Raw genomic sequence first — 20,883 nt, forward strand, 5'->3', positions numbered from 1 at the left:
TGCAAGCGGGGCCCACCGGTCAGCCCCCGTCGGCGTCAAACCTGGAGCTGATAAATAGCCGCGGCGGGGGGAGCCGGGGAGGTGGTGCTCCTCACCGGCCTCGGCGTCGTCGCCTCTCACCAACCCACCCGTCCGCCACCCACCTCTTTGCTCCCCTTGCGAATCGGAGACCACGTACACTACCCCGCCCGTCCCCGGGCAAGCGAAAGCTAAGAGCGGAACAAGTTCCTGCGACGGCGAGGAGGACTGGATCGCAGCGCCATGTCGCTCGACGAGCTCGCCGACAAGGTATGCGCTGCGCGCGCCCCTGATCTACCCGCGCTAGTTCCTTGCGGTGTTTTGGCGGCTGGGCGCCCCAATTCTGCCCAATTTGCTTCCAGCTGCGCAGCTAGTTTTTGAATTTTCGAGCTCGACGAAATGTTTGGTTTAGCTGGTTTCTGATGAATGCGTGGTTTCTGTGTGCCAGGAGGCGTCATCACCCGAGGAAATTCAGCTTGTGCAGTCGGATGCCAAGTTCCGGAGCTTCAGCCCACCGCCGATTCCGATCCCAGCTGCTCCGGGCATCAGATCATTGGTCGATTCGGTACGCGCGGACTAGCAGATAGCCAAAATGTGTGACCATTTCGATGCCGTCTCGTAGCTTCCGTGATTTCGTAATATGTAAGGGTAGCTTAGTAACTGACTGGAGTGTCCTTGAGTTTAACGTCTTCTGTTTTTAGGACTCAGTGACAAGCTTTCTCAGTAACTTACTTATCGTTTAAGTTCAGAGATTTTTGGTGCCAAAAATACCAAATGGAGAAGACAGTTTTCCCCATTCTGTGGCGAAACATTGATTTCAATGTTTTTAGTATTTTTTAATTGTATTTAGTACAACTATTTTCACAACATGTGAAACTTGATTTCATATTGAAAGTCGCTGTTGCAAACTCCAGTCATGCCCATGAATGAATGAGGCTAAACCAATTGGTTGCCTGCAGGAAAGCTCATATCTTCAAATTTTAATATTGGACTATTTTGCAGTCTGAACTTGTTTAATCTCTGAATTGCTAGATAACCTGATCAGCATTTTTATTGGGTTAAACTTTAATCCTTTCAAATAAAACTTGAATGCCGTAGTTACATAGCTCAAAAGTTTTGATTGGTCTGAATCTCAGTTGTTCTCCTCTCAAAGTCTCAAGGCTTGATCTGCGAGGCTAACCTAAGCTAAACATGTCATTACAGACTTACACAAGTCCGGATACATTTAATTCTGGTGTCAGTTGATTCATTCATAATGAAAAAGAGAAAAATGGTTTTCTACAGCTATCAGACGCCCAATTGTCTTACACAGTTACACTCTCGCTGACAGACCAGCTTGTATTTCAGGTTTCTGACGAGAGATTAGATGTCATTGCCTCACATCAACGTGAAAATGGATCCATCTCTACAGTTAGCTCTACTGTTAGTTCACTAGAATCAGAGAAAGCTGCCTATGAATTCCTTGCTCAAACTCCTATCAAGTCAACCGATGCACACCTTGTTGAGTTTTCAGAGGCTATGAGAAGTAAGGATAGACATACTTTGTTCTTTGCATGAAGCCTAAATGTAAAGCAGATGTAGTGCTTTCCACTTACTATCAAAATAATAATTTGTATAATTATGTGAATCTGAAGCTGTTGCAAAAGCCTTACGACGAGTGGCTGAAGGCAAGGCTGCTGCTCAAGCAGAGGCGACAGAGTGGAAACGCAAGTATGAATTAGAGATGGCGCACAAGCAACAGAGTAAAGTCAAAGGTGAGATTTATGCATTTGATTTTGATGACTACTGTTACAAGCTGCTATCTTTGCTTTTTATTTGATGTTTAGACATATACAAACTAGGAAAATAGCTCAAGATGACCATCTTCCCCCATTGGCGTTATGTTTGTTAGGTCATTTGTCTTCTAAACTATCCATAGTATGAATAAAGATGACATCTCATGTAAATTGTTTTGTACATTTCATTGGTCTTCAATCTTTACTGTCATATATCTGGAAGGCTGTAGAATTTACATTTTGGATGCATCCATACCATATCCAATTTTTGTTTATTATTTTGTTAGTCTAGATTAAAAAGATATTTCTGGTCAAACTTAGAAATGATTGAGAGCACACAAAACTCACAGACACAAGTTGAGGGAATAATTCAAATATGCCACACAGTAGAGTGTTAATTCAGGATTTTAAACTCCATGTCTCACATATGGGTTCTGGGACCACATGTCAGTGAAACCTGGAGTGTCAAATACCACGTTTGAAGTTTAAAGTAATAACATCATAGTGCTTGTAGGTTTATACATAGCAGCTCCAGGTTACCCATTGGTGATCCAAGCGAGTTACTACACATGCATAGGCCCGTCCAACAAAGGGCAGATTTAGCTAATTTTGGGCTCTGGCCCCCTGGGATTAGGCCTACCTGGGATGTTCGACATGCTTCTCATAAGATTTGCCTTTTGTGACTGGAGGGGGTGGGGTTTATCTTAGTGTCACTGAATGGATCGCAAAATTACCAATACAAATATTTGAAAAAATATTGCATTGCGGGATGCTATATAATTGAACTTTACATATCTATACTGTTTGTCCTCGTGATTCGTGAATAACCGGAATGCTATCTTATGCAGGCTGTGGCAGTTATATCAATAATGACTTAGACAAACTGGCCAGTCAACTAACCCTGGACACAGCTGCATCTGATCAATTAGGATGTTGTGGAAAACATGGTATATGTTCACATGAGGTTCTCCAGGACGAAGTTCCTGGACCTATCCCAAGATCTAATCACAAGATGGTTGGGAGAAAGGCATCATTTAAACTTTCATGGGGATGTAATGGGGATAAAAATGGCCAGCATAAGCATGATTTTGTGTCCTTTGAAAAAGGTGATATAACAACAACAGAACGGAGCAATAAGCAGGTTGGTTCTTTAGTTTTGTTCAATTCATTTTGGAATGGAAGGGAAGTTGGTCAAAAATTCTTGACCAAACAACTTTTGCCCTTCTCTCTTTCACTGATGACAAATACTTTGCTTTCAGATCTTACTGAAATGGGAATCACAACCTCAAACAGTGCTTTTTATAACTAAACCTAATTCCAACTCTGTGCGCGTTCTTTGTGCAGAAATGGTCAGGTGTGTTATCTTCCCTGCTTTGCAGTTTGCGCCACTGTTATTTATCCATGAGCATGCTTATGAATTTTTTCCATATTTCTGAATTGAGGATTACAAAGTTTATGTTGTCACCTGTACTATACGAGAAGCAATCACTTGTCTTAAATAATCAATTTAACATTTTTAGGAACCAATACCCTTAATATCTTGTTGTAACTAATGCGATCACAACTTATATGGTTATATGCCATTGCACATAACCTCTGTATTGACTCAAGTAACTGAAAGGTTTCAATTATTTTTTCCACAGATGGCTTAAGGAGCATAAAAATATAAATGTCTTTGTTGAGCCACGTGTTAGCAAGGAGCTTATAACAGAGGATTCATCTTACAATTTCGTCCAAACATGGGATAATGGTAAGAGGTTTAACTCATGCGATGTACTTCTTCCATGTGCTCCAGATCTTGCAGTTCAAAACATAGATTACTTAAGATGTTTTCATTTTTATGATGCGAATTGATAAGTGTATACATGTTTTCGCTAGACTTTATATGTAGATGTATCCTATTTACCCCTGTTATTTGTGATGCTTATTGTGGTTATGTTGCTCAAAGTCAGCCTTATCGCATCTTAACAAAGTCATACTACGCCACTATATTTTAGGCTAAAATATTATTTGGCTGAACTGAGCACAGCAAAAAAAAAATCTCCTTCAACATCTTTATCATGGAGGAGATGACCCTGTATTGGCAACTGAGTATAGTATTCAGCTAGTTTGTATCATAATGAACAATGCAGAAAATGTTTGAGTCGTGCATGCTACACGTGCTACAGCTCTCTTACAATTGCAACCCTTAAATTAGTACCTTATTATGATTACATAGTATATGTAGTGTAAAACATACTTTTCTGCTGTAGTATATTATACTTTTCTGCTGTAATATTTTATTTGTCAACATTGTTCATCATGTACTTTTTTATGGTCATGTTTGAGATCTACTATGTAATTCCTACCGTTTGTTTATTGACATAGCATTTCCCGTGTTGTACCCAACTAATTAGAAAATTCTTATAGATGATGAGATAAAGCTGCTGCACACAAAGGTTGATCTCATTGTAACTCTTGGCGGTGATGGAACTGTTCTGTGGGTACGCATCCATTTTCTTTTGTGATGCGTCTTTGCAAAATGTTATATGGAGTCCAAAACTTTTTTTTCTTTATCCTTCTTGATGTAGTGGCACCTTCAGTTTTGTGGTTGTTGGGCTAGATTGGCAAGAAAATAACTAGATTCATACAACATTATCTGCAATATACTATTTCTTTTTAGTTTTTCCTAGACATAAAATATGCAAAATAATCTGTTACATGTTCTGTGCACCAATCAGTGAAAACTACTTGGACCCTGGCATCATCTCAGTTTGTTAGCTTAGCTAAGTCCTTTTGGTCCATGCCTTAAGTTGGCTATGGGAGACTATTGCGTTCAGTTACAACTGATGCTGCAAGCAAGCAACTTAGCTTCCAGACACTTAAGCTTGTACTGCCCTGAGCCAGTATTTATGGTAGCCTTATTTTTATTGAAAGATGGTCTCTTCTTTTAGCAAATGAAAGATGGTAATTCTTACAATTACTACAAAATTCTTAATCATGTGCTGACTTATCAATATCAAAGCGTAGAGTACTAATACAATTCACTATGGGAACCACTTTATTAGTAGTTGGTAGCTTACCTGTTTCATTTTTTAGATTGTTAATTTTTTGCATGCTGGCTGCCTGCCTCAACTACTGGAGTCTTCTGATCGAACAATGCTTATTCTGATAATAAGAACTTATTGCTCCTCATATTCTGATTTGGATTTGTACTTTCATTTAGTTTTAGTTTACTCAATGCTCTTCTACTGAAACTAGGAATTGACTTGGTCCCTCTTAACAGGCTGCATCATTGTTCAAAGGACCAGTTCCTCCAGTTGTTGCATTCTCCCTCGGATCACTGGGCTTCATGACACCTTTCCGTATCCTTTATCATTAATGCTGGCACGCTCTATCCAGTAATAGCTAGAATGGCTGGATTTTGCTTGATCTTAGAAAAACCATTTCTGTTGGAAAATAAATGGCACGTGAAGCTTTCTTCTCTCTAATTGACAGTCTCATTTTTATCTATTGCATTGTCCTTGACATGTTCTTTCAGTGAGCGAGCAATACCGTGATTGCTTAGACAATGTGCTGAACGGACCCTTTAGCATCACACTAAGAAACCGTCTGCAGTGTCATGTAATCCGTGATGCAGCAAAGGAGGAACTCGTGACTGAGGAGCCAATCTTAGTGTTAAATGAAGTTACAATCGACCGAGGAATATCATCTTACCTTACCTACCTGGAATGCTACTGCGACAGTTCTTTTGTTACTTGTGTACAAGGAGATGGACTAATCATTTCAACTACATCTGGAAGCACAGCATATTCACTAGCAGCTGGAGGATCCATGGTCCATCCGCAGGTATTCCCTAGATTATATCTGTAAACTGTAGCATTTCTTGATAAATTGCAGTCTTAATTTTTGGATTGATACACAAGTCTTGTTCCAGTGGCTCGTCATTTCGCCATGGTGTCTAATGTTTAGCTGGTGTATGCAGGTCCCAGGGATCCTTTTCACCCCAATCTGCCCGCATTCCTTGTCATTCAGACCTTTGATACTGCCTGAATACGTGACTCTGCGTGTTCAAGTGCCTTACAATAGCAGGGGGTCTGCCTGGGCATCTTTCGATGGCAAAGATCGAAAGCAGCTATCACCTGGCGACGCCCTGATATGCAGCATATCTCCTTGGCCTGTGCCCACAGCCTGCCTGGCGGACTCAACAACCGATTTCCTCCGCAGCATCCATGAGGGCCTCCACTGGAACCTGAGGAAATCCCAGTCATTTGATGGCCCGCGTGATTGATGTAATAGTTTTTGCAGTTATATCAGTCCTGTGCCAGAATTCTAAGCTGGGTAAGGCACTGATGGGTGTGTTCTCTTCTCTCAGAACAGAAGCATTTCCTCCAAGTGCAGCTAACAGCGAGGTGAGAGGATAATTGTACCTACACGAGTGCGTTCTCCTTTACCATTACATTACATACATAATATAGAAGGTTGCATACATGTAGAGAGTATAGTGCAGAATCCAAATATACTACTGGCCACATGGGTACACGTGTGTAGACTGTAGAGGCATTTGAACTTGATAACGGCACATGTGGTGGATGGTACCAAATACACTGATCTGGATAAAGTATGGGGATGGCAGCCACTCAAAAATGTAGAGTACGGCCCCAATGTATGTATGCATACATATGATGTGCCCCCATGATGGAAATGAAATAATTTGTGTGAGCCATCTATGAAATGTCAGCTTCTGTTACGGCTTTGTAGTATTGCGATCTGGAAGGCGTTGTGATGTGGAAGGCTCGTCCTTTTTCAGCTTCCATACTGAGAACAGAACTGATGAATGGAGTCATGGACACTGCATGCTCCCCTGCTCTTCCTGTGACGGCCAGATGGGTGCCTGTCCACTTGGGGGGATGGGAGATCCATCACGCATTTTGAACCCGTGATCAGGATTAACAAAAAGCCTGCCCTGAAAAAGGATTAACAAAAGCCGAGTAGCTTTCGATGTGATTCTCGGCTGTTTCGGCCGCGGCGCGTAAACTAAAAAACACCGGCGCGATGATCCTCCACCTCTTGTTTAATCATTCCATCTCAATCGCCGTGCGGCGTCGTGTTCCGGCGAGCCGGATTCCTCCGGCGACCCCACCGACCAGCGGCAGGGAGAGAGAGATGGGAGCAGCCGAGCTGGAGCCATGGCCAACCCGAGGACCGGAGAACGTGAAGTCTTTTGTTGCTTTCTATCTGTCCAAACCTACTCTCCCCTCCACCGAGTCACGGGCTGCAAAAACCCTTCCCTTCCCTCCACGCCAATCCAACGACGCCCTCCCTCCATGGCCGCCGCGCCCCTTCCACCACGCACACACCTCTCCTAAAACGCAGCTCAGCCCCACTGCCCACTGTACCTCCTCCTCCTCCATGCCACTAGATCTACCACCTCGCCCTGCCACCGCCACCGCCACCATATCTATCCCGTCCCGGAAACATTCTGCACGCGGCAGCTAGCAGCTGCAGGAATGGCTACTTCCACCCCTCCTGCCAGCCTCCTGCTGCTCCAGCGCCTGCTCCCGTTAACGCTGCTGCTGTTCATTGGCGGCGCGCCAGCGACGGCGCGCGCCGCCGACATGCCGATGCCGGTCAACGAGGAGGTGCTGGGGCTGGTGGTCTTCAAGTCGGCGCTCTCCGACCCGTCCGGCGCGCTGGCCACGTGGACGGAGTCCGACGCCACGCCCTGCGGCTGGCGCTGCGTCGAGTGCGACCCGGCCACCTCCCGGGTGCTCCGCCTCTCGCTCTCCGGCCTCGCGCTCTCCGGCCCCATGCCGCGGGGCCTCGACCGCCTCCCCGCGCTCCAGGAGCTCACCCTCGCCCGCAACAACCTCTCCGGCCCGCTCCCGCCGGGCCTCTCCCTGCTCAAGTCGCTCCGCTCGCTCGACCTCTCCTACAACGCCTTCTCCGGCCCGCTCCCCGACGACGTCGCGCTGCTCGCCTCCCTGCGCTACCTCGACCTCACCGGCAACGCCTTCTCCGGCCCGCTCCCGGCCGCATTCCCTCCGACCGTCCGCTTCCTCATGCTGTCCGACAACCAGTTCTCCGGCCCGGTACCAGAGGGCCTGCCCAAGAGCCCGCTGCTGCTCCACCTCAACCTGTCCGGCAACCAGCTCTCCGGCTCGCCGGACTTCGCGGGCGCGCTCTGGCCGCTCGAGCGCCTGCGCACGCTCGACCTGTCACGCAACCAGTTCTCGGGCCCCGTCACCGACGGCATTGCCAGGCTCCACAACCTCAAGACCGTCAGCCTCAGCGGCAACAGGTTCTTCGGCGCCGTCCCGCAGGACATCGGCCAGTGCCCGCACCTCAGCACCCTCGATCTGAGCTCCAACGCGTTCGACGGCCACCTCCCGGACTCCATCGCCCAGCTCGCCTCGCTGGTCTACCTCTCCGCGTCCGGCAACCGGCTCTCCGGCGACGTCCCCGCCTGGCTTGGCAAGCTGGCCGCGGTGCAGCACCTGGACTTGTCCGACAACGCGCTCACCGGAACGCTGCCGGACTCGCTCGGCGACCTCAAGGCCCTCAGGTACCTGAGCCTGTCCCGGAACCAGCTCTCCGGCTCCGTCCCGGCCTCGTTGTCCGGGTGCGCCAAGCTCGCCGAGCTGCACCTGCGGGGCAACAACCTCAGCGGCAGCATCCCTGGCGCGCTGTTCGACGTCGGGCTCGAGACGCTCGACATGTCGTCCAACGCGCTGTCGGGCGTCCTGCCGTCCGGCTCCACGAGGATGGCGGAGAACCTGCAGTGGCTGGACCTCTCCGGCAACCAGCTCACCGGCGGCATCCCCGCGGAGATGCCGCTCTTCTTCAAGCTCCGGTACCTGAACCTGTCCCGCAACGACCTCCGCACGCAGCTGCCGCCGGAGCTCGGCCTGCTCCGCAACCTGACGGTGCTCGACCTGCGCAGCACCGGCCTGTACGGGGCGATGCCCGCCGACCTCTGCGAGTCCGGGAGCCTCGCCGTGCTCCAGCTCGACGGCAACTCCCTCGCTGGCCCCATCCCCGACAGCATCGGGAATTGTTCGTCACTGTACCTACTGTAAGCATATCGTGTCGTGTCGCGTCTGACGGCCGACTGATGACGGTTGGTTGGCTGGGTTTTGCAAATGATGATGAACAGCAAGTGATCTGAACATGCAGGAGCTTGGGGCACAACGGCCTGACGGGGCCGATCCCGGCGGGCATTTCGGAGCTGAAGAAGCTGGAGATCTTGCGGCTGGAGTGCAACAAGCTGGGCGGCGAGATCCCGCAGCAGCTGGGCGCGCTGGAGAACCTCCTGGCCGTGAACATCTCGCACAACCGCCTGGTGGGGCGGCTGCCGGCGTCGGGCGTGTTCCAGAGCCTGGACGCGAGCGCGCTGGAGGGCAACCTGGGCATCTGCAGCCCGCTGGTGACGGAGCCGTGCAGGATGAACGTGCCCAAGCCGCTGGTGCTGGACCCCAACGAGTACCCGCACGGCGGCGGCGACAACAACCTCGAGGCGAACGGCGCCGGCGCGGGGCTGCCGAGGAAGCGGCGGTTCCTGAGCGTGTCCGCGATGGTGGCCATCTGCGCGGCGCTCGTGATCATCCTCGGCGTCGTCGTGATCACCTTGCTCAACGTGTCGGCCCGGCGGAGGGCGGCCCTGGCCGGCGGGGTCCCCGAGCAGCCGCAGCGCAAGGAGCTGGATGAGAGCATCGTCACTTCCAGCTCGTCGTCGGCCGGCAAGCTCGCCGCCGGCAAGGTGGTGACGTTCGGGCCGGGAAGCAGCCTCCGCTCCGAGGACCTGGTCGCCGGCGCCGACGCGCTGCTGAGCAAGGCGACGGAGATCGGGCGCGGCGCGTTCGGGACGGTGTACCGCGCGTCGGTCGGCGGGGGGCGGGTGGTGGCGATCAAGAAGCTGGCGGCGGCCAAGTCCCGCGACGACTTCGACCGCGAGGCGCGTGTGCTGGGCAAGGCGAGGCACCCGAACCTGCTGCCGCTCAAGGGCTACTACTGGACGCCGCAGCTCCAGCTGCTGATCAGCGACTACGCGGCGCACGGCAGCCTGGAGGCGCGGCTCCACGGCGGCGGCGGGCGGGCGGCGCTGACGTGGGAGGAGCGGTTCCGGGTGGTGGCCGGCACGGCCCGCGGGCTGGCGCACCTGCACCAGGCGTTCCGGCCGCCGCTGATCCACTACAACGTGAAGCCGAGCAACGTCTTCCTGGACGAGCGGTGCAACCCGATGGTGGGCGACTTCGGGCTGGCGCGGCTGCTGCCGAATTCGAAGCGGCAGGCGGCGATGATGGGGTACGTGGCGCCGGAGCTGGCGTGCCAGAGCCTGCGGGTGAACGAGAAGTGCGACATCTACGGGCTGGGCGTGCTGATCCTGGAGCTGGTGACGGGGCGGAAGGCGGTGGAGTACGGGGAGGACGACGTGGTGGTGCTGCAGGACCAGGTGCGGGTGCTGCTGGAGCACGGGAACGCGCTCGAGTGCGTCGACCCCGGGATGGGCGCCGACTTCCCGGAGGACGAGGTGCTGCCGGTGCTCAAGCTGGGCATGGTGTGCACGTCGCAGATCCCCTCCAACCGCCCGTCCATGGCGGAGGTGGTCCAGATCCTGCAGGTCATCAAGGCCCCCGTGGCCGTGGGCCGCCCGCCTGCTTCTGAATTCTGATGAATTTCTTTCTCCTGATCGTCCGCATGCACGTCGTCGTCTCGTCTCGTCCCTTCCCTTCATTCCTCCTCCTCAGTTCATTGGCAACGGCAGCATCTGGGTCGGTCGCCGGCAGAGCAGTGGCACGGCACACGGCAGGCTGCAGCAAGTAGGAGTGCATTCACCCTAGATTGGTAGCTACCTCAGTAGCTCTCCTTTGTCACGCTCACCTCTACTCCTACTGTACCGTGCCAATTTTTCCAGCCTTGGTTTCGCTTTTGGATGTCACATCGTCACGCCTTCTTCTTCTTCTTCTTCTTCTTTCCACCGTACTGTGCTGTGCTGTGACACCAACAGCAAAAAGTGTGCGTGAGCTCGGGGGGGATCCACCGCCCGCCCCTACACACGGCAAAGAATCAGGCCGCCGGTATCATGTTCACATACCAACAGATGAGATCAATGAGTGCGTGCATGTGGGTCCTGGATGTATCAGCAGGATCTTGGACGAATTATTATGCAGCCTTTGGCGCCATTCTATTGCTTGGAATATATTCATTCTACTCAGATTGACATTTGATCTTCGGTGGTAAAACTAGAACAAATTAAATTGGAGCGGAATATGACGTGCTTGCCTTATAAGTGCATAGAGTTAACTCATGGGGGCATAAATATAGTGAAAATTTAGATATAATTACTATTTTTTTTATTTTTTTAGGGGTGCAAATGCAACCCCTAATGACTAGGTTCGATTTCTTCTTCTTAATTACGCGGTGCGATCATGCATATTGAAGCCTTACTTCCATTAATTATTTATTACATGTATACGACAGCAATACGTACAGTAGAGTAAATTGGAGAAGTGTGCTTGCCTTGTGGGTGTATAGAGTTGAGTCATTGGACTATAAATATGGTGAAAATTTATACATAATTTCTATTTTTAATGCAAATGCAACCCGTAATAACTACATATAGCTTCGCCCTGTTCATATTCATATTCGTATGTTCGTGTTCAGCCTGACATGTTCTCTTTTTCTTTTAGTTTTTTTCAACAAATGCACTATGCGACAAAATTGACTGAAACCTATAATAGGACGGGTTTAAAATTCTAAGCAATTTTGCGTGGGTCAAGCCTGCTACCGGACGTGCCAGCCCCGGGGACGGGGATCAAACCCGGGCTGTGACATATAGTCACTACTCTTTATCTTGTCAGTGAACAGAATGTACAGGTGTTTCACCTTTTACATGTGTTTTGCCAATAAGCTAGAAAGCTATTACTACCGCCAAACGAGCTACAGTCTTGGCCTCGCTTTTCCTTTCTTCTTCATATCAGTTAGCTAATCATCATGTTTCTACCGGGCTCATTTAGACATTCACCTCATGTGACTCCTCAAAGGCAGTTTTATGCAGCGGTGGACCTGCATGCCACACGTCTAGTGGGCGCACTGCATATTCAGATCACTGGTAGTATTATCTGCCCTATTGGTCTCATCCCACTTTAGTTGACTTTTTACATGCATGCCACTTTTTTTTTCCTCATCAGCTCGGTGCCACAGCTCCCATAACTGAAGTACACATGTATATATAGTATATTTTTAGATAAAGGAATATGAATATCCCAGCCCTGTATATTGAAACGATATATCCGACTATTATTACAAGTCACAGTTCACAAGTAAATGGCAAACAGATTACAAGCACAACCTATTACTAATAAACTACCACACATTCCTTGCGAAGATTTCCATTGCAGTTGACTCTATAGCTCGGCAGGCCGTTTATATAGTATCCTTGTCCTCCTTTTGCAGTGGCATCCACGTTCTGAATACGTATGTCGCCCTGAAAAGGATATGTAAATAAGTTTGTTTTTGAGATTTATGGAAAACAATATCATTTCTGCTCAGCCAAATAGACCAACAAAGAGCACATAAACCTGCATAAACCAATTTTCTAAGTGCCCACTGCATCCCATTCATAAACCAATTTTTTGTATATATAATATATGTGTGTACAATAGTGTTAGGTGCAATAAGTGGAATTAAATATCTAATAGCCGTTCGTTGAATTGTGTTAAAATAAATAGGGGAAATTTACAAGCATTTCAGCTTTTACATGCGTTTTGCCAAAACAAGATAGAGAGCTACTATCACTACCTCCAAACAAGTTACATGGACCATAACAGTTCAGCCCCTAACGCTCCTCCAACAATTTTCACCCATGGATAAGAAGATGAAATAAGAAGAAAGAGGAAGGAGTCCTAAATTGAACTCTAGGATCCGCCACGCGTACACACGGTTGTTGTTTTTGTTTGTTGGGAAATTTGTATGCAGCACACTCTCAAAAAGCGGTTTTGTGTGAAGCACACCGTGAAAGCTAATTTTATCTCCAACACATCATGAAATTACGATTTTATCTCCAACACACCGCGTCGAGTATAATAATTATTTGGAAAATTTGTATGCAGCACACTCTCAAATAGTGGTTTTGTGTGGAGCACATCATAAAAGCTAATTTTGTCTGCAACACATTATGAAATCGCGATTTTGTCTCCAACACACCATACCGAGTAAAATAATCGTTTTTTAGCTGAGTGAAGGTGTAAAAGACGATTTTATCCTCGGATCCACTTGTCATCTTCCTCCTCCCCTTCGGCAGGCCACCGTTACCTCTCGCTCCCGCCTGCTCCCGCGCGTCAACAGTTGCCGCTCCCCCGTGCCTGCTCCCTCGCGACTGCTGCGGCCGCGACACAACGCCCATGCTGCCTCCGGCCGCCCGCCGCTCGGCCACCTCCGTCCATCGCCGATTCGTCGCGCAGCACGCCCAAGGCCTAGGCAACCTCCGCCCGCCTTGCCTGCATTGCCTCCCGCACTGCTGGCGCCTACAACAATGTACTTGAGTAGTCAGCAGCTTATTTCCCTCATCCGTGGTTTGCCGTTGCCCCCAACGAATCAAAGTAATTAATTAGTAGTAGCTAAGTTGCATGCCATCAATCTTGCTCCACCAATTTAATGCCTCTTCTTCAAATCAAGCTGTATCGTGCCGTTTCCAATGTCAAGCACAGCAGTGGGCTGTGGGAGGACGGCCGCGCAGAGGATGAGGACGCCGACCACCGTGCTCGCTGCTGGGGCAAGCTACCTCTCCACGAGCGCTGACCACAATCTCTATCGCCCGCGGCCGGCACAGGGGAGCGGTGGCAGCCGTCGCGAGGGAGCCGGCGGGGCGGAGCGGTAGCAACCGTCATGAGGGAGCAGGCGTGGGGAACGGTGGCAATGGCCGTGAGGGAGCCGTCACGGGGGAGCGACGGCGGTTGGCGCACGGGAGTAGGCGCGGGCAGGAGGCAGTGGTGGCCTGCCGGAGGACGAAGGATAAAGATGACAAGTGGGACCATGGGCAAAATGGTCTTTTACGCTTTCGCTCAGCTAAAAATAATTAGGGAAATTTGTATGCAGCACACTCTCAAAAAGCGATTTTGTGTGAAGCACACCGTGAAAGCTGATTTTGTCTTCAACACATCGTGAAATTACGATTTTGCCTCCAACACACCATGTCGAGTATAATAATTACCTTATTATACTAACTTAATGTACTAATTTATGAAAATAATTGGGCGAAGTGCGATGGAAGCGGGTACTAACTTATATAGTAGTAACTTATGATACTAACTTATTACACTAACTTAGGCTATTAATTATGGCACTGATTTATAAGGTACGAGTAATGATTCTAACTTTTCCATACCAGGTATATCTAAAATTATGATCCTAACTTTTTTCATTCCATTGCATCTAAAATTATTACCAAAAATTTATTATCATTATTTTTATTCCACATATCTCTAGAATTATACCAAAACTTATTATTACCATAGGTTATAATCCTAAGTTAGTACCATAGGTTATAATCATAAGTTAGAACCATGACTTATTACCATAACTTTTAGCCTTTTATTATAGTATGTAAATGCAGTACAAACACAACAAAAAAGAAGCTTAGTTGGTTTGTGGAGATCAACTAGTCTACAGACTTGAGGGGGTGGGAGTTAGAAATTAGAATCCCCCTGTGGCTATTTTTGCAATTTCTGGTAGAAGGGGACATGTGGAGGGTACGGAGGGGCAGCGGGGCCCGGTGATCCTTTTGCGGGAATTGATTGCGCCGGCAAGTGGGCTGGGTGGGAGCGGAGAGGAGGGGGTGAGGCTGTCAGAAATCGATCAGCAGATGCCCCCATTGAGTTGGTCAGGTCGACCTCGAAATCGAGAACTCCTCGTCCCCGTCGTCGTCTTCAGGCGCCGGCGCCACCGGTACAACACTCACATCCGCGGGCCCCGTACAGGCTCCTCGATCGACAGCATCATCCACCTCCACGGCGCGGCCGCCGGCACCGCGGCCAAAGCCGGTGGCGCAGCGCAGGCACCTGCAACGCAACAGTCGGCTGGATGGATCCTAATTCCAATCCTCAGGCCCGGGACGGCGCGGACGGCACACTAACGGGGTGCGCGAATCTTGGAGCAGCAATGGGCGGCAGAGATAGCGGGAGCCGGCGCTCCCGGGTGCGGTCTTGCATTTCTGGTGCAGGACGAGGACCGATCACGGGCGGCCTTCGCTGCGGATAGGCGCTGAGCTGGAACGAGGAGAGGCTGCGGCGGAGCGGAGCTCGAGGAGGTTCATGACGTGCGAGCACTGCTGCTGCGAACGTCCACGTACCCCCGCCGCACTTTCACAGGTCATCGCGCTATCACGGGCTGACGGAGAGGGAGAGACGGGCTGAAGGGGCAGTGCGCGCGTCCAGCGTGCGAGAAAATACGCAACTGTTGCCAAAACAATCCCATATCTGGTCATTTCTTGCAAGTTCCAACTCTAGCTGTGTGTTCTTTTCTTCATAAGAACGGGAGGTCGATGAATCTATTGTGAAAAAAAAAGAATAGTCTCATCTCACTCGAGCTCCGAAGCAGTTGATTTTGTGGCATCTAGAACCATCTTGGGAGACAAATCCCCAGCAGCTTGTCCTTTTGACGCTCGGCATCCAAAGTTGGCATGTTGTTGAATCCGAGAGGCTCCACTGCCTTCAAAATTAAGGCCATGTTCTGTACGGGTGGGTTTTTGGATTTCTGGATTGTGCACACAAATCCAATAAAATCTAGCTTGAGGTGGATTTTTGGATTCTCCTCACGCAGCACAAAAATCCACAAGCCCATCAGATTTATGCCTGAGGAAATATCAAAATCTCAGTGAGATACCAGTTACAGAATGTGCTTCAGGGTTCAGAAACTATAAATGAATGAAGTGAAAGCAAAACCTTCACAAGTTATAATCAATGCAAACCAGCAAAAGCTAGCAAACAAGTGTTACATACAATAGTGAGATGGACCGGAAAAGTGCATCATATATGATAATCCATGTAACCTTATTTGGACCGGAAAAAACTAACAGAGTCCTTAGACAAGACTGATAGCGCAATCACCATGCCATGAACCTGATATTGAGAAACCATCCATATCTATTGCTAGAGGAGGAGGCGATGATTAATGCCAGAATGACAAATTAATGCTAGTGTTACAAAACACTATTCTGAGAACGGTAACAATACCTACGGCTGAGAAACACAACTCAATGATCGGGTGCTTCAGTTGATAGTTTAACAACCAAGACACAACAGAAGGAACATAAGATAAAAAAAACTTATATACATGAAAATGAATTAAACAAAACATTGCATGGTCCATTACAAGTTGGATCATCACAGTGCCAACTGTCAAACCATGTTGTTATTAAGATTGTCGAAAACAACAGCAATAGATAGAATTCGCATAATTTAAAGGAAAAGGGGCAAGCAATTCACAATCAACAGGGCCCAATAGGAATAGATAGTAAAAAAATGGTCAAAGGACTGAGCATATCACTAGAGCCCTAAAAATGAGTGTTTAGAAAAATAAAACCAAACATCCAAAGAAACCAATGATTCTAGAAAAGCAGTTTGGTATTGGGACCAAAATAACATATAAATGTTGTGAGAAGACTTAAATAGGAAAGGTGCAACTTACTAGAATTCAAGAAGAGAACTGACATCTTGATAGTTGTGTTCATGATGGGCAATACATTCCCTGACTAAGCTAGGATCCTGATCAAGGACATGCTTGTCCTGCTCCTGCATTTTCTCAAACAAATAGTTCATTCAGAGGGACAAAAATAAATAGGTTCAAAAAAAAGAAAAAAAAATATTGGTTGCAAATAAATGATGTACTTTATCCAGCTGAGAGGAGTACTTTACCTTGACTCTATAACAAGTCAAAAATGATGCCAAACACACCTTTATTATTAATGAGATCCCTAACAAAGGAGAGAATGTGATTAAGTGCTAGGACAAGAAATTGTACTTAAATGGTGTGTAAATGAAAAGCTGCCTGCATCCTAAGTCCAGACATGTCAATAATGAATAAAAATGACAGAGCACATGACAAATAACACTAAATAGAGGTAAATGAGTGCCCCTCATGATACATATGAAGTATCCTAATTAAATTTCTAACAAAAAATGGAGTGGCTAACAGATAGTGAGCGTGATTCAATGAATAGGTTTGGATGGCATAATGATGTAAATGAAGCATGAACTTGTACCAAAGGAATAGCATAAGTGGACATATCTAACTATCTGTGAATGACGTATATCCATTTTTGAACATATCTAAACTTGCAGTCTACCCGACATAGAACTAGTTTGGCTACACAGGGTGTTCTGGCACTCTCCAAAGTAATAATCTACTCTTCCTGTCTTTCTGAATAAAAATGCCTTCTTATGGAAAATGCAAGAGAGCTGCAACATATACCCTCATGAAGTCATGTCTAATATAGATGAGATAATGATCCTGCCTTTCACTGATCCTAGAAATGGCTTTGGTGATTTGATCACGTCAACATTGACAGTCAGAATCATAACTTGCATTCAACAGAGGACAAAATACTAACCTAGACAGCCGTAATTGTTGAGCAGGACGCAACTTTTACTGAGAAAACAGAAGTCAAGAAAAAACAGGGCCTGCAAAGAACAGGATGTTGTCAATTTAGACTGCGAACCATTAGCAAACATTATTCCATACATATCGCAAATGAGAGATCATATAAATACTACTGTACCCTTCACTCTTCCTTAGCTAGTTTTATTTAAGGTAAGTGTTATGCTCCATCCTTATATCTTTATAAAAAATTGGTTCGTAAAGTTTCTACTTTAATAATGAGTATGTAGTAGGGATCTCCCTCATTGTTCCTATGAAAAAATAATGAACTATTTCCGTTTTCTAGAGTGACCTAAAGTGGTTATGATATGAATCTATGAATCTACAGTACTAAATTCATCTCTATGCAACTCATACACCGAAATCCTATCACTATACTGAACCTGATTTGAGCTGTGACTCAAACTTGGTTTATGTAAACTTTGTTGATACAGGTTTCTAGCTAAATTAGTTCATCAGTGTTGAACACTTGAACTTTTGATGTGAGACTACCATGATGCCTTAGAATTTGACACAGTTTTGGCCTGCAGATTCTCACTCCACAGCCTGGTGAAACATCCTTTGAAGATTGGTGGGCAAGGACGAATGATCTGGTCAATGGTCAGGTCCTGCGAGGGTCTAAACTTCATTATTATCTTCGAGGAGATGAAGTGGTGGAGTATGGCCAGGGCTCAGGGGATTTCCTTCCTGTCTGCCCTTGGGTTGGACATTTAGGTTACCTCTTTCGGTCTAGGTCAGATCCTTTTTTTTTGTTTTAAAGGTGTGAACATAATGTTTTTTTGAGGTTTGATGTTGGGGTGTGGTTATATATGGGTTCTTTAGGTAGGGTCAAAGTGATAAAGGTTATCACTGACCCTTATATAGCCTATGTATGTTTGATGAGTCTTTAAGGCCACAGAAGCATTTCCAATGGGTAAGGCATATGTGAAAAACAAAGTGCACATAAACAAGAATTATATCTAAATCAGGCTAACATGCATAAGAACTCCAGTACCTCCTAGTTGCATGCTTCTGCACAAAAGCACGATGACTTTCTGCATTAACAATAACAACCTCTAGTCATCTGCTTACATAACAAAGCATTAATAAAGAACAGTGCATGCAACTCTATAGGTATGTTACGGTGTAAACAATTTCAGTTAAAATGGCTTGTCGCAATTTCTTGAGTTACTGAGGCAGAGCACAATGAGTTATAGAAATATTTACTAGCCAGTGCAATATACTAAGTGTTTCAGCCATATAACGATGCTTACTGCAATCTGCTACCAAAAACACTTAGTGCCATGCTTCCACTGCTGTGGACACTTTTGTGGGCCGGCAGTATAGCCGGCGCAACAAGAAGCCAACGCCCACAGAAGATTAGTCCTAGTTAGTTACCTTATCTCTTATTTTCAGGAAGTTGTTAGTGTTAGTTGGCAGCCGCATCTATAAGGCTGTTTAGTTAAGGAAAGAAGGGATTAAGCAAAGAACAAGATCCCAAGTTCAGTGCCTCTTTGGAGGGAGAACTGGACTGTTCTTGCTATTGTATCTTCTACTTCCAGATTAATATACCTAGCCAGTTCTTAGCCATATCATTCGCCATACACAATTTGAGATGATATATACAGCTATCTGGAGGGACAAAAGCATACTAAAATAGAGCACTATGTCACCATAAAAACAAATTCAAAACTTACATCTTGGCATATTAATTCTGCGATGCGAAATGGATCCTTCGCTCCCTACTCCAATACAATTTAAGCATTTTGTTCACAACATTCAATAATAATTAAATATGTAGTGTAAAATGTATTATGATTCATCCAAAAATGAAAACGTGTATCCAGTCATATAAGCCATGATCAATGTTGAAAGTATATGTAGAACCCCACATTCCAATGTTTGACATTGACGCACTATGTTTTGCAATCCTGCTTGCAACATTTTTGAGCAAAATATAACATGAAGTTAATTCCCCCTATTGAGTACCTACCAGTTGAACCCCAATTGATATATCGAAATTCAGTATCGTGAAAGCACTAGGAGTGTTTTTGGAAGAGCAGGTTGCTATATAAATTATGGTAATCACCTAAATTTGAACTAAATAACCCTAGACCATCTATCCAAACATGCACAACATAAGTGAAATATCACATCAATTCACAGGAAAACAACAATGATGGTTACTCACACCTTTAAAAGTACAGTATAAAGGAAGGCTGGACAACTCAACAGGAGGAAGGTCTTTCAATTCATCAAAATCAGAGGATTCATCTGCGGGTAATGTGATAATTGATTATGACATTGTTATAAACCAGTATACATCAAACAACTATAGACTTAAAGGGATGACGATGAAAATGGTAATACTGTGGGCTAGTTTGTGGTTGCAGTGCTGTTTTATGCCATGATGTGCTACAGAATCTAGTTACCTAAAAGAAGAGCCCCCATTATAGATACAACTCGTTTGTAAAAATCTTTTACTGTCACAGTACATCCCTTGGGTTGTGTCTTACTTAAGAATCAATGGACCAAAAACACCTGGTTGGCTGGTTATGCTGGAGTTGTACAAATGGCTTGTATACGAAATATTCCCCTTAAGGAAATTGTAATACAAGCAAGATTTTGCTAATAAAGATCCAGAAAGTATACGTTCTGTCGTGGTTCTAGGAGAGGGCCACAGCCGGGTGGCGTAGTGCACCCGCCTAATCCCAGAGGGTGGTTACTCGGGGAGTGCAAGCTAACCCTCAGATCTTCGCATGGAGCAAGAACTCAAGAACACTCGGGGATTTAGAGTGGTTCGGGCTGCCGGAGCGTAATACCCTACGTCCACTGGGAGTAGTATTACTCTTGAGTCTGTAGATGAGTCTATCCTCTGCTTCTCAGCCTCTTTTCCGGCCTGAGTTCTTCTCTAGAGGGCGTCTCCCTTTTATAGTGCAAGGGATGCGCGTACACAGGTGTTGGGCCCCGACAGGTGGGCCCAACAAGGATGTATAGAATACTATGAAGAAAGACATTAACACTGCTTGTGAATCTTTTGCCGGATACGCTTCATCGCCTTGTAGACTCTCTATCCGAGGGGGGTCTTCACCTGTCCCATCGGCGAGGCGCCCGTTGAGGCAGTGTATGTTGCGGCGTAGACTGCTGAGTCTACCGCGCAGGCGTTATGATACTCCGTAGCCGAGCTGTCGTGTCTAACTGGCGTATCAGACTGACGTGCGTGGTGTGGGCGGCACCAACAGCTACCCTGTGCGCCTTGGTAACGCGCGATCAACAGTACAGCTTGGCTAAAGTCACCTTGGGCTCTGGTGTGGCAGAGCACACTTTAACGTTTCTAGCATTGAACACGGTAGGTGGGCGAGTCTTCCCAAGGAAGCTTCGCGACTGTGCGCATGCCTGTGTCTGCGGACACGTGGCGGCTCCGGACCCCCTCAGGCGGGGTGTCTGTTTCCCTCCCTGCTGAGGGGTCCGGACAGTG

The 20,883-nt window shown here is 47.0% G+C and overlaps 2 protein-coding genes and 1 long non-coding RNA gene across 6 annotated transcripts; 2 read left to right on the forward strand and 1 right to left on the reverse strand.

Moving 5' to 3' along the window:
* The first annotated feature begins 70 nt into the window (after window positions 1-70).
* Window positions 71-6,502, forward strand: LOC120674011 (probable NAD kinase 1). Its single transcript, XM_039955068.1, has 12 exons — window positions 71-288; window positions 467-583; window positions 1,366-1,543; window positions 1,653-1,772; window positions 2,642-2,934; window positions 3,053-3,147; window positions 3,437-3,543; window positions 4,203-4,276; window positions 5,059-5,137; window positions 5,314-5,621; window positions 5,758-6,064; window positions 6,148-6,502. The coding sequence occupies exons 1-11, from the start codon at window positions 262-264 to the stop codon at window positions 6,061-6,063; spliced, it is 1,704 nt and encodes a 567-aa protein (XP_039811002.1). The 5' UTR covers window positions 71-261; the 3' UTR covers window position 6,064; window positions 6,148-6,502.
* A 529-nt stretch (window positions 6,503-7,031) lies between these two features.
* On the forward strand, window positions 7,032-10,971 carry LOC120673993 (probably inactive leucine-rich repeat receptor-like protein kinase At3g28040). Its single transcript, XM_039955055.1, has 2 exons — window positions 7,032-8,847; window positions 8,949-10,971. The coding sequence occupies exons 1-2, from the start codon at window positions 7,283-7,285 to the stop codon at window positions 10,441-10,443; spliced, it is 3,060 nt and encodes a 1,019-aa protein (XP_039810989.1). The 5' UTR covers window positions 7,032-7,282; the 3' UTR covers window positions 10,444-10,971.
* A 4,226-nt stretch (window positions 10,972-15,197) lies between these two features.
* LOC120672423 lies at window positions 15,198-20,024 on the reverse strand. 4 transcript variants are annotated; one of them, XR_005674128.1, is made up of 7 exons: window positions 19,599-20,024; window positions 19,103-19,147; window positions 18,421-18,489; window positions 17,380-17,449; window positions 16,685-16,743; window positions 16,458-16,561; window positions 15,198-15,622 (listed from the first exon to the last, which is right to left on the reverse strand). It is a non-coding gene; the product is annotated as an uncharacterized LOC120672423 (long non-coding RNA). The 4 variants fall into 4 exon arrangements; XR_005674127.1 differs by having other exon boundaries at window positions 15,199-15,622; window positions 18,421-18,460; window positions 19,599-20,020; XR_005674129.1 differs by lacking the exon at window positions 19,103-19,147 and having other exon boundaries at window positions 15,199-15,622; window positions 19,599-20,019.
* Window positions 20,025-20,883: the final 859 nt, after the last annotated feature.

Source organism: Panicum virgatum, chromosome 5N, assembly GCF_016808335.1.
Source record: "Panicum virgatum strain AP13 chromosome 5N, P.virgatum_v5, whole genome shotgun sequence".
In the NCBI taxonomy this organism is placed as follows: domain Eukaryota; kingdom Viridiplantae; phylum Streptophyta; class Magnoliopsida; order Poales; family Poaceae; genus Panicum; species Panicum virgatum.

Excerpts from the sequence above, each read along its gene's own strand:
- LOC120674011 (XM_039955068.1), top strand. The coding sequence starts at position 262 with ATGTCGCTCGACGAGCTCGCCGACAAG. Across the intron at positions 1,544-1,652 it reads GTTTTCAGAGGCTATGAGAA|CTGTTGCAAAAGCCTTACGA; the intron begins GTAAGGATAGAC and ends GTGAATCTGAAG. Across the intron at positions 1,773-2,641 it reads GCAACAGAGTAAAGTCAAAG|GCTGTGGCAGTTATATCAAT; the intron begins GTGAGATTTATG and ends TATCTTATGCAG.
- LOC120673993 (XM_039955055.1), top strand. The coding sequence starts at position 7,283 with ATGGCTACTTCCACCCCTCCTGCCAGCCTCCTGCTGCTCCAGCGCCTG. Across the intron at positions 8,848-8,948 it reads TGTTCGTCACTGTACCTACT|GAGCTTGGGGCACAACGGCC; the intron begins GTAAGCATATCG and ends CTGAACATGCAG.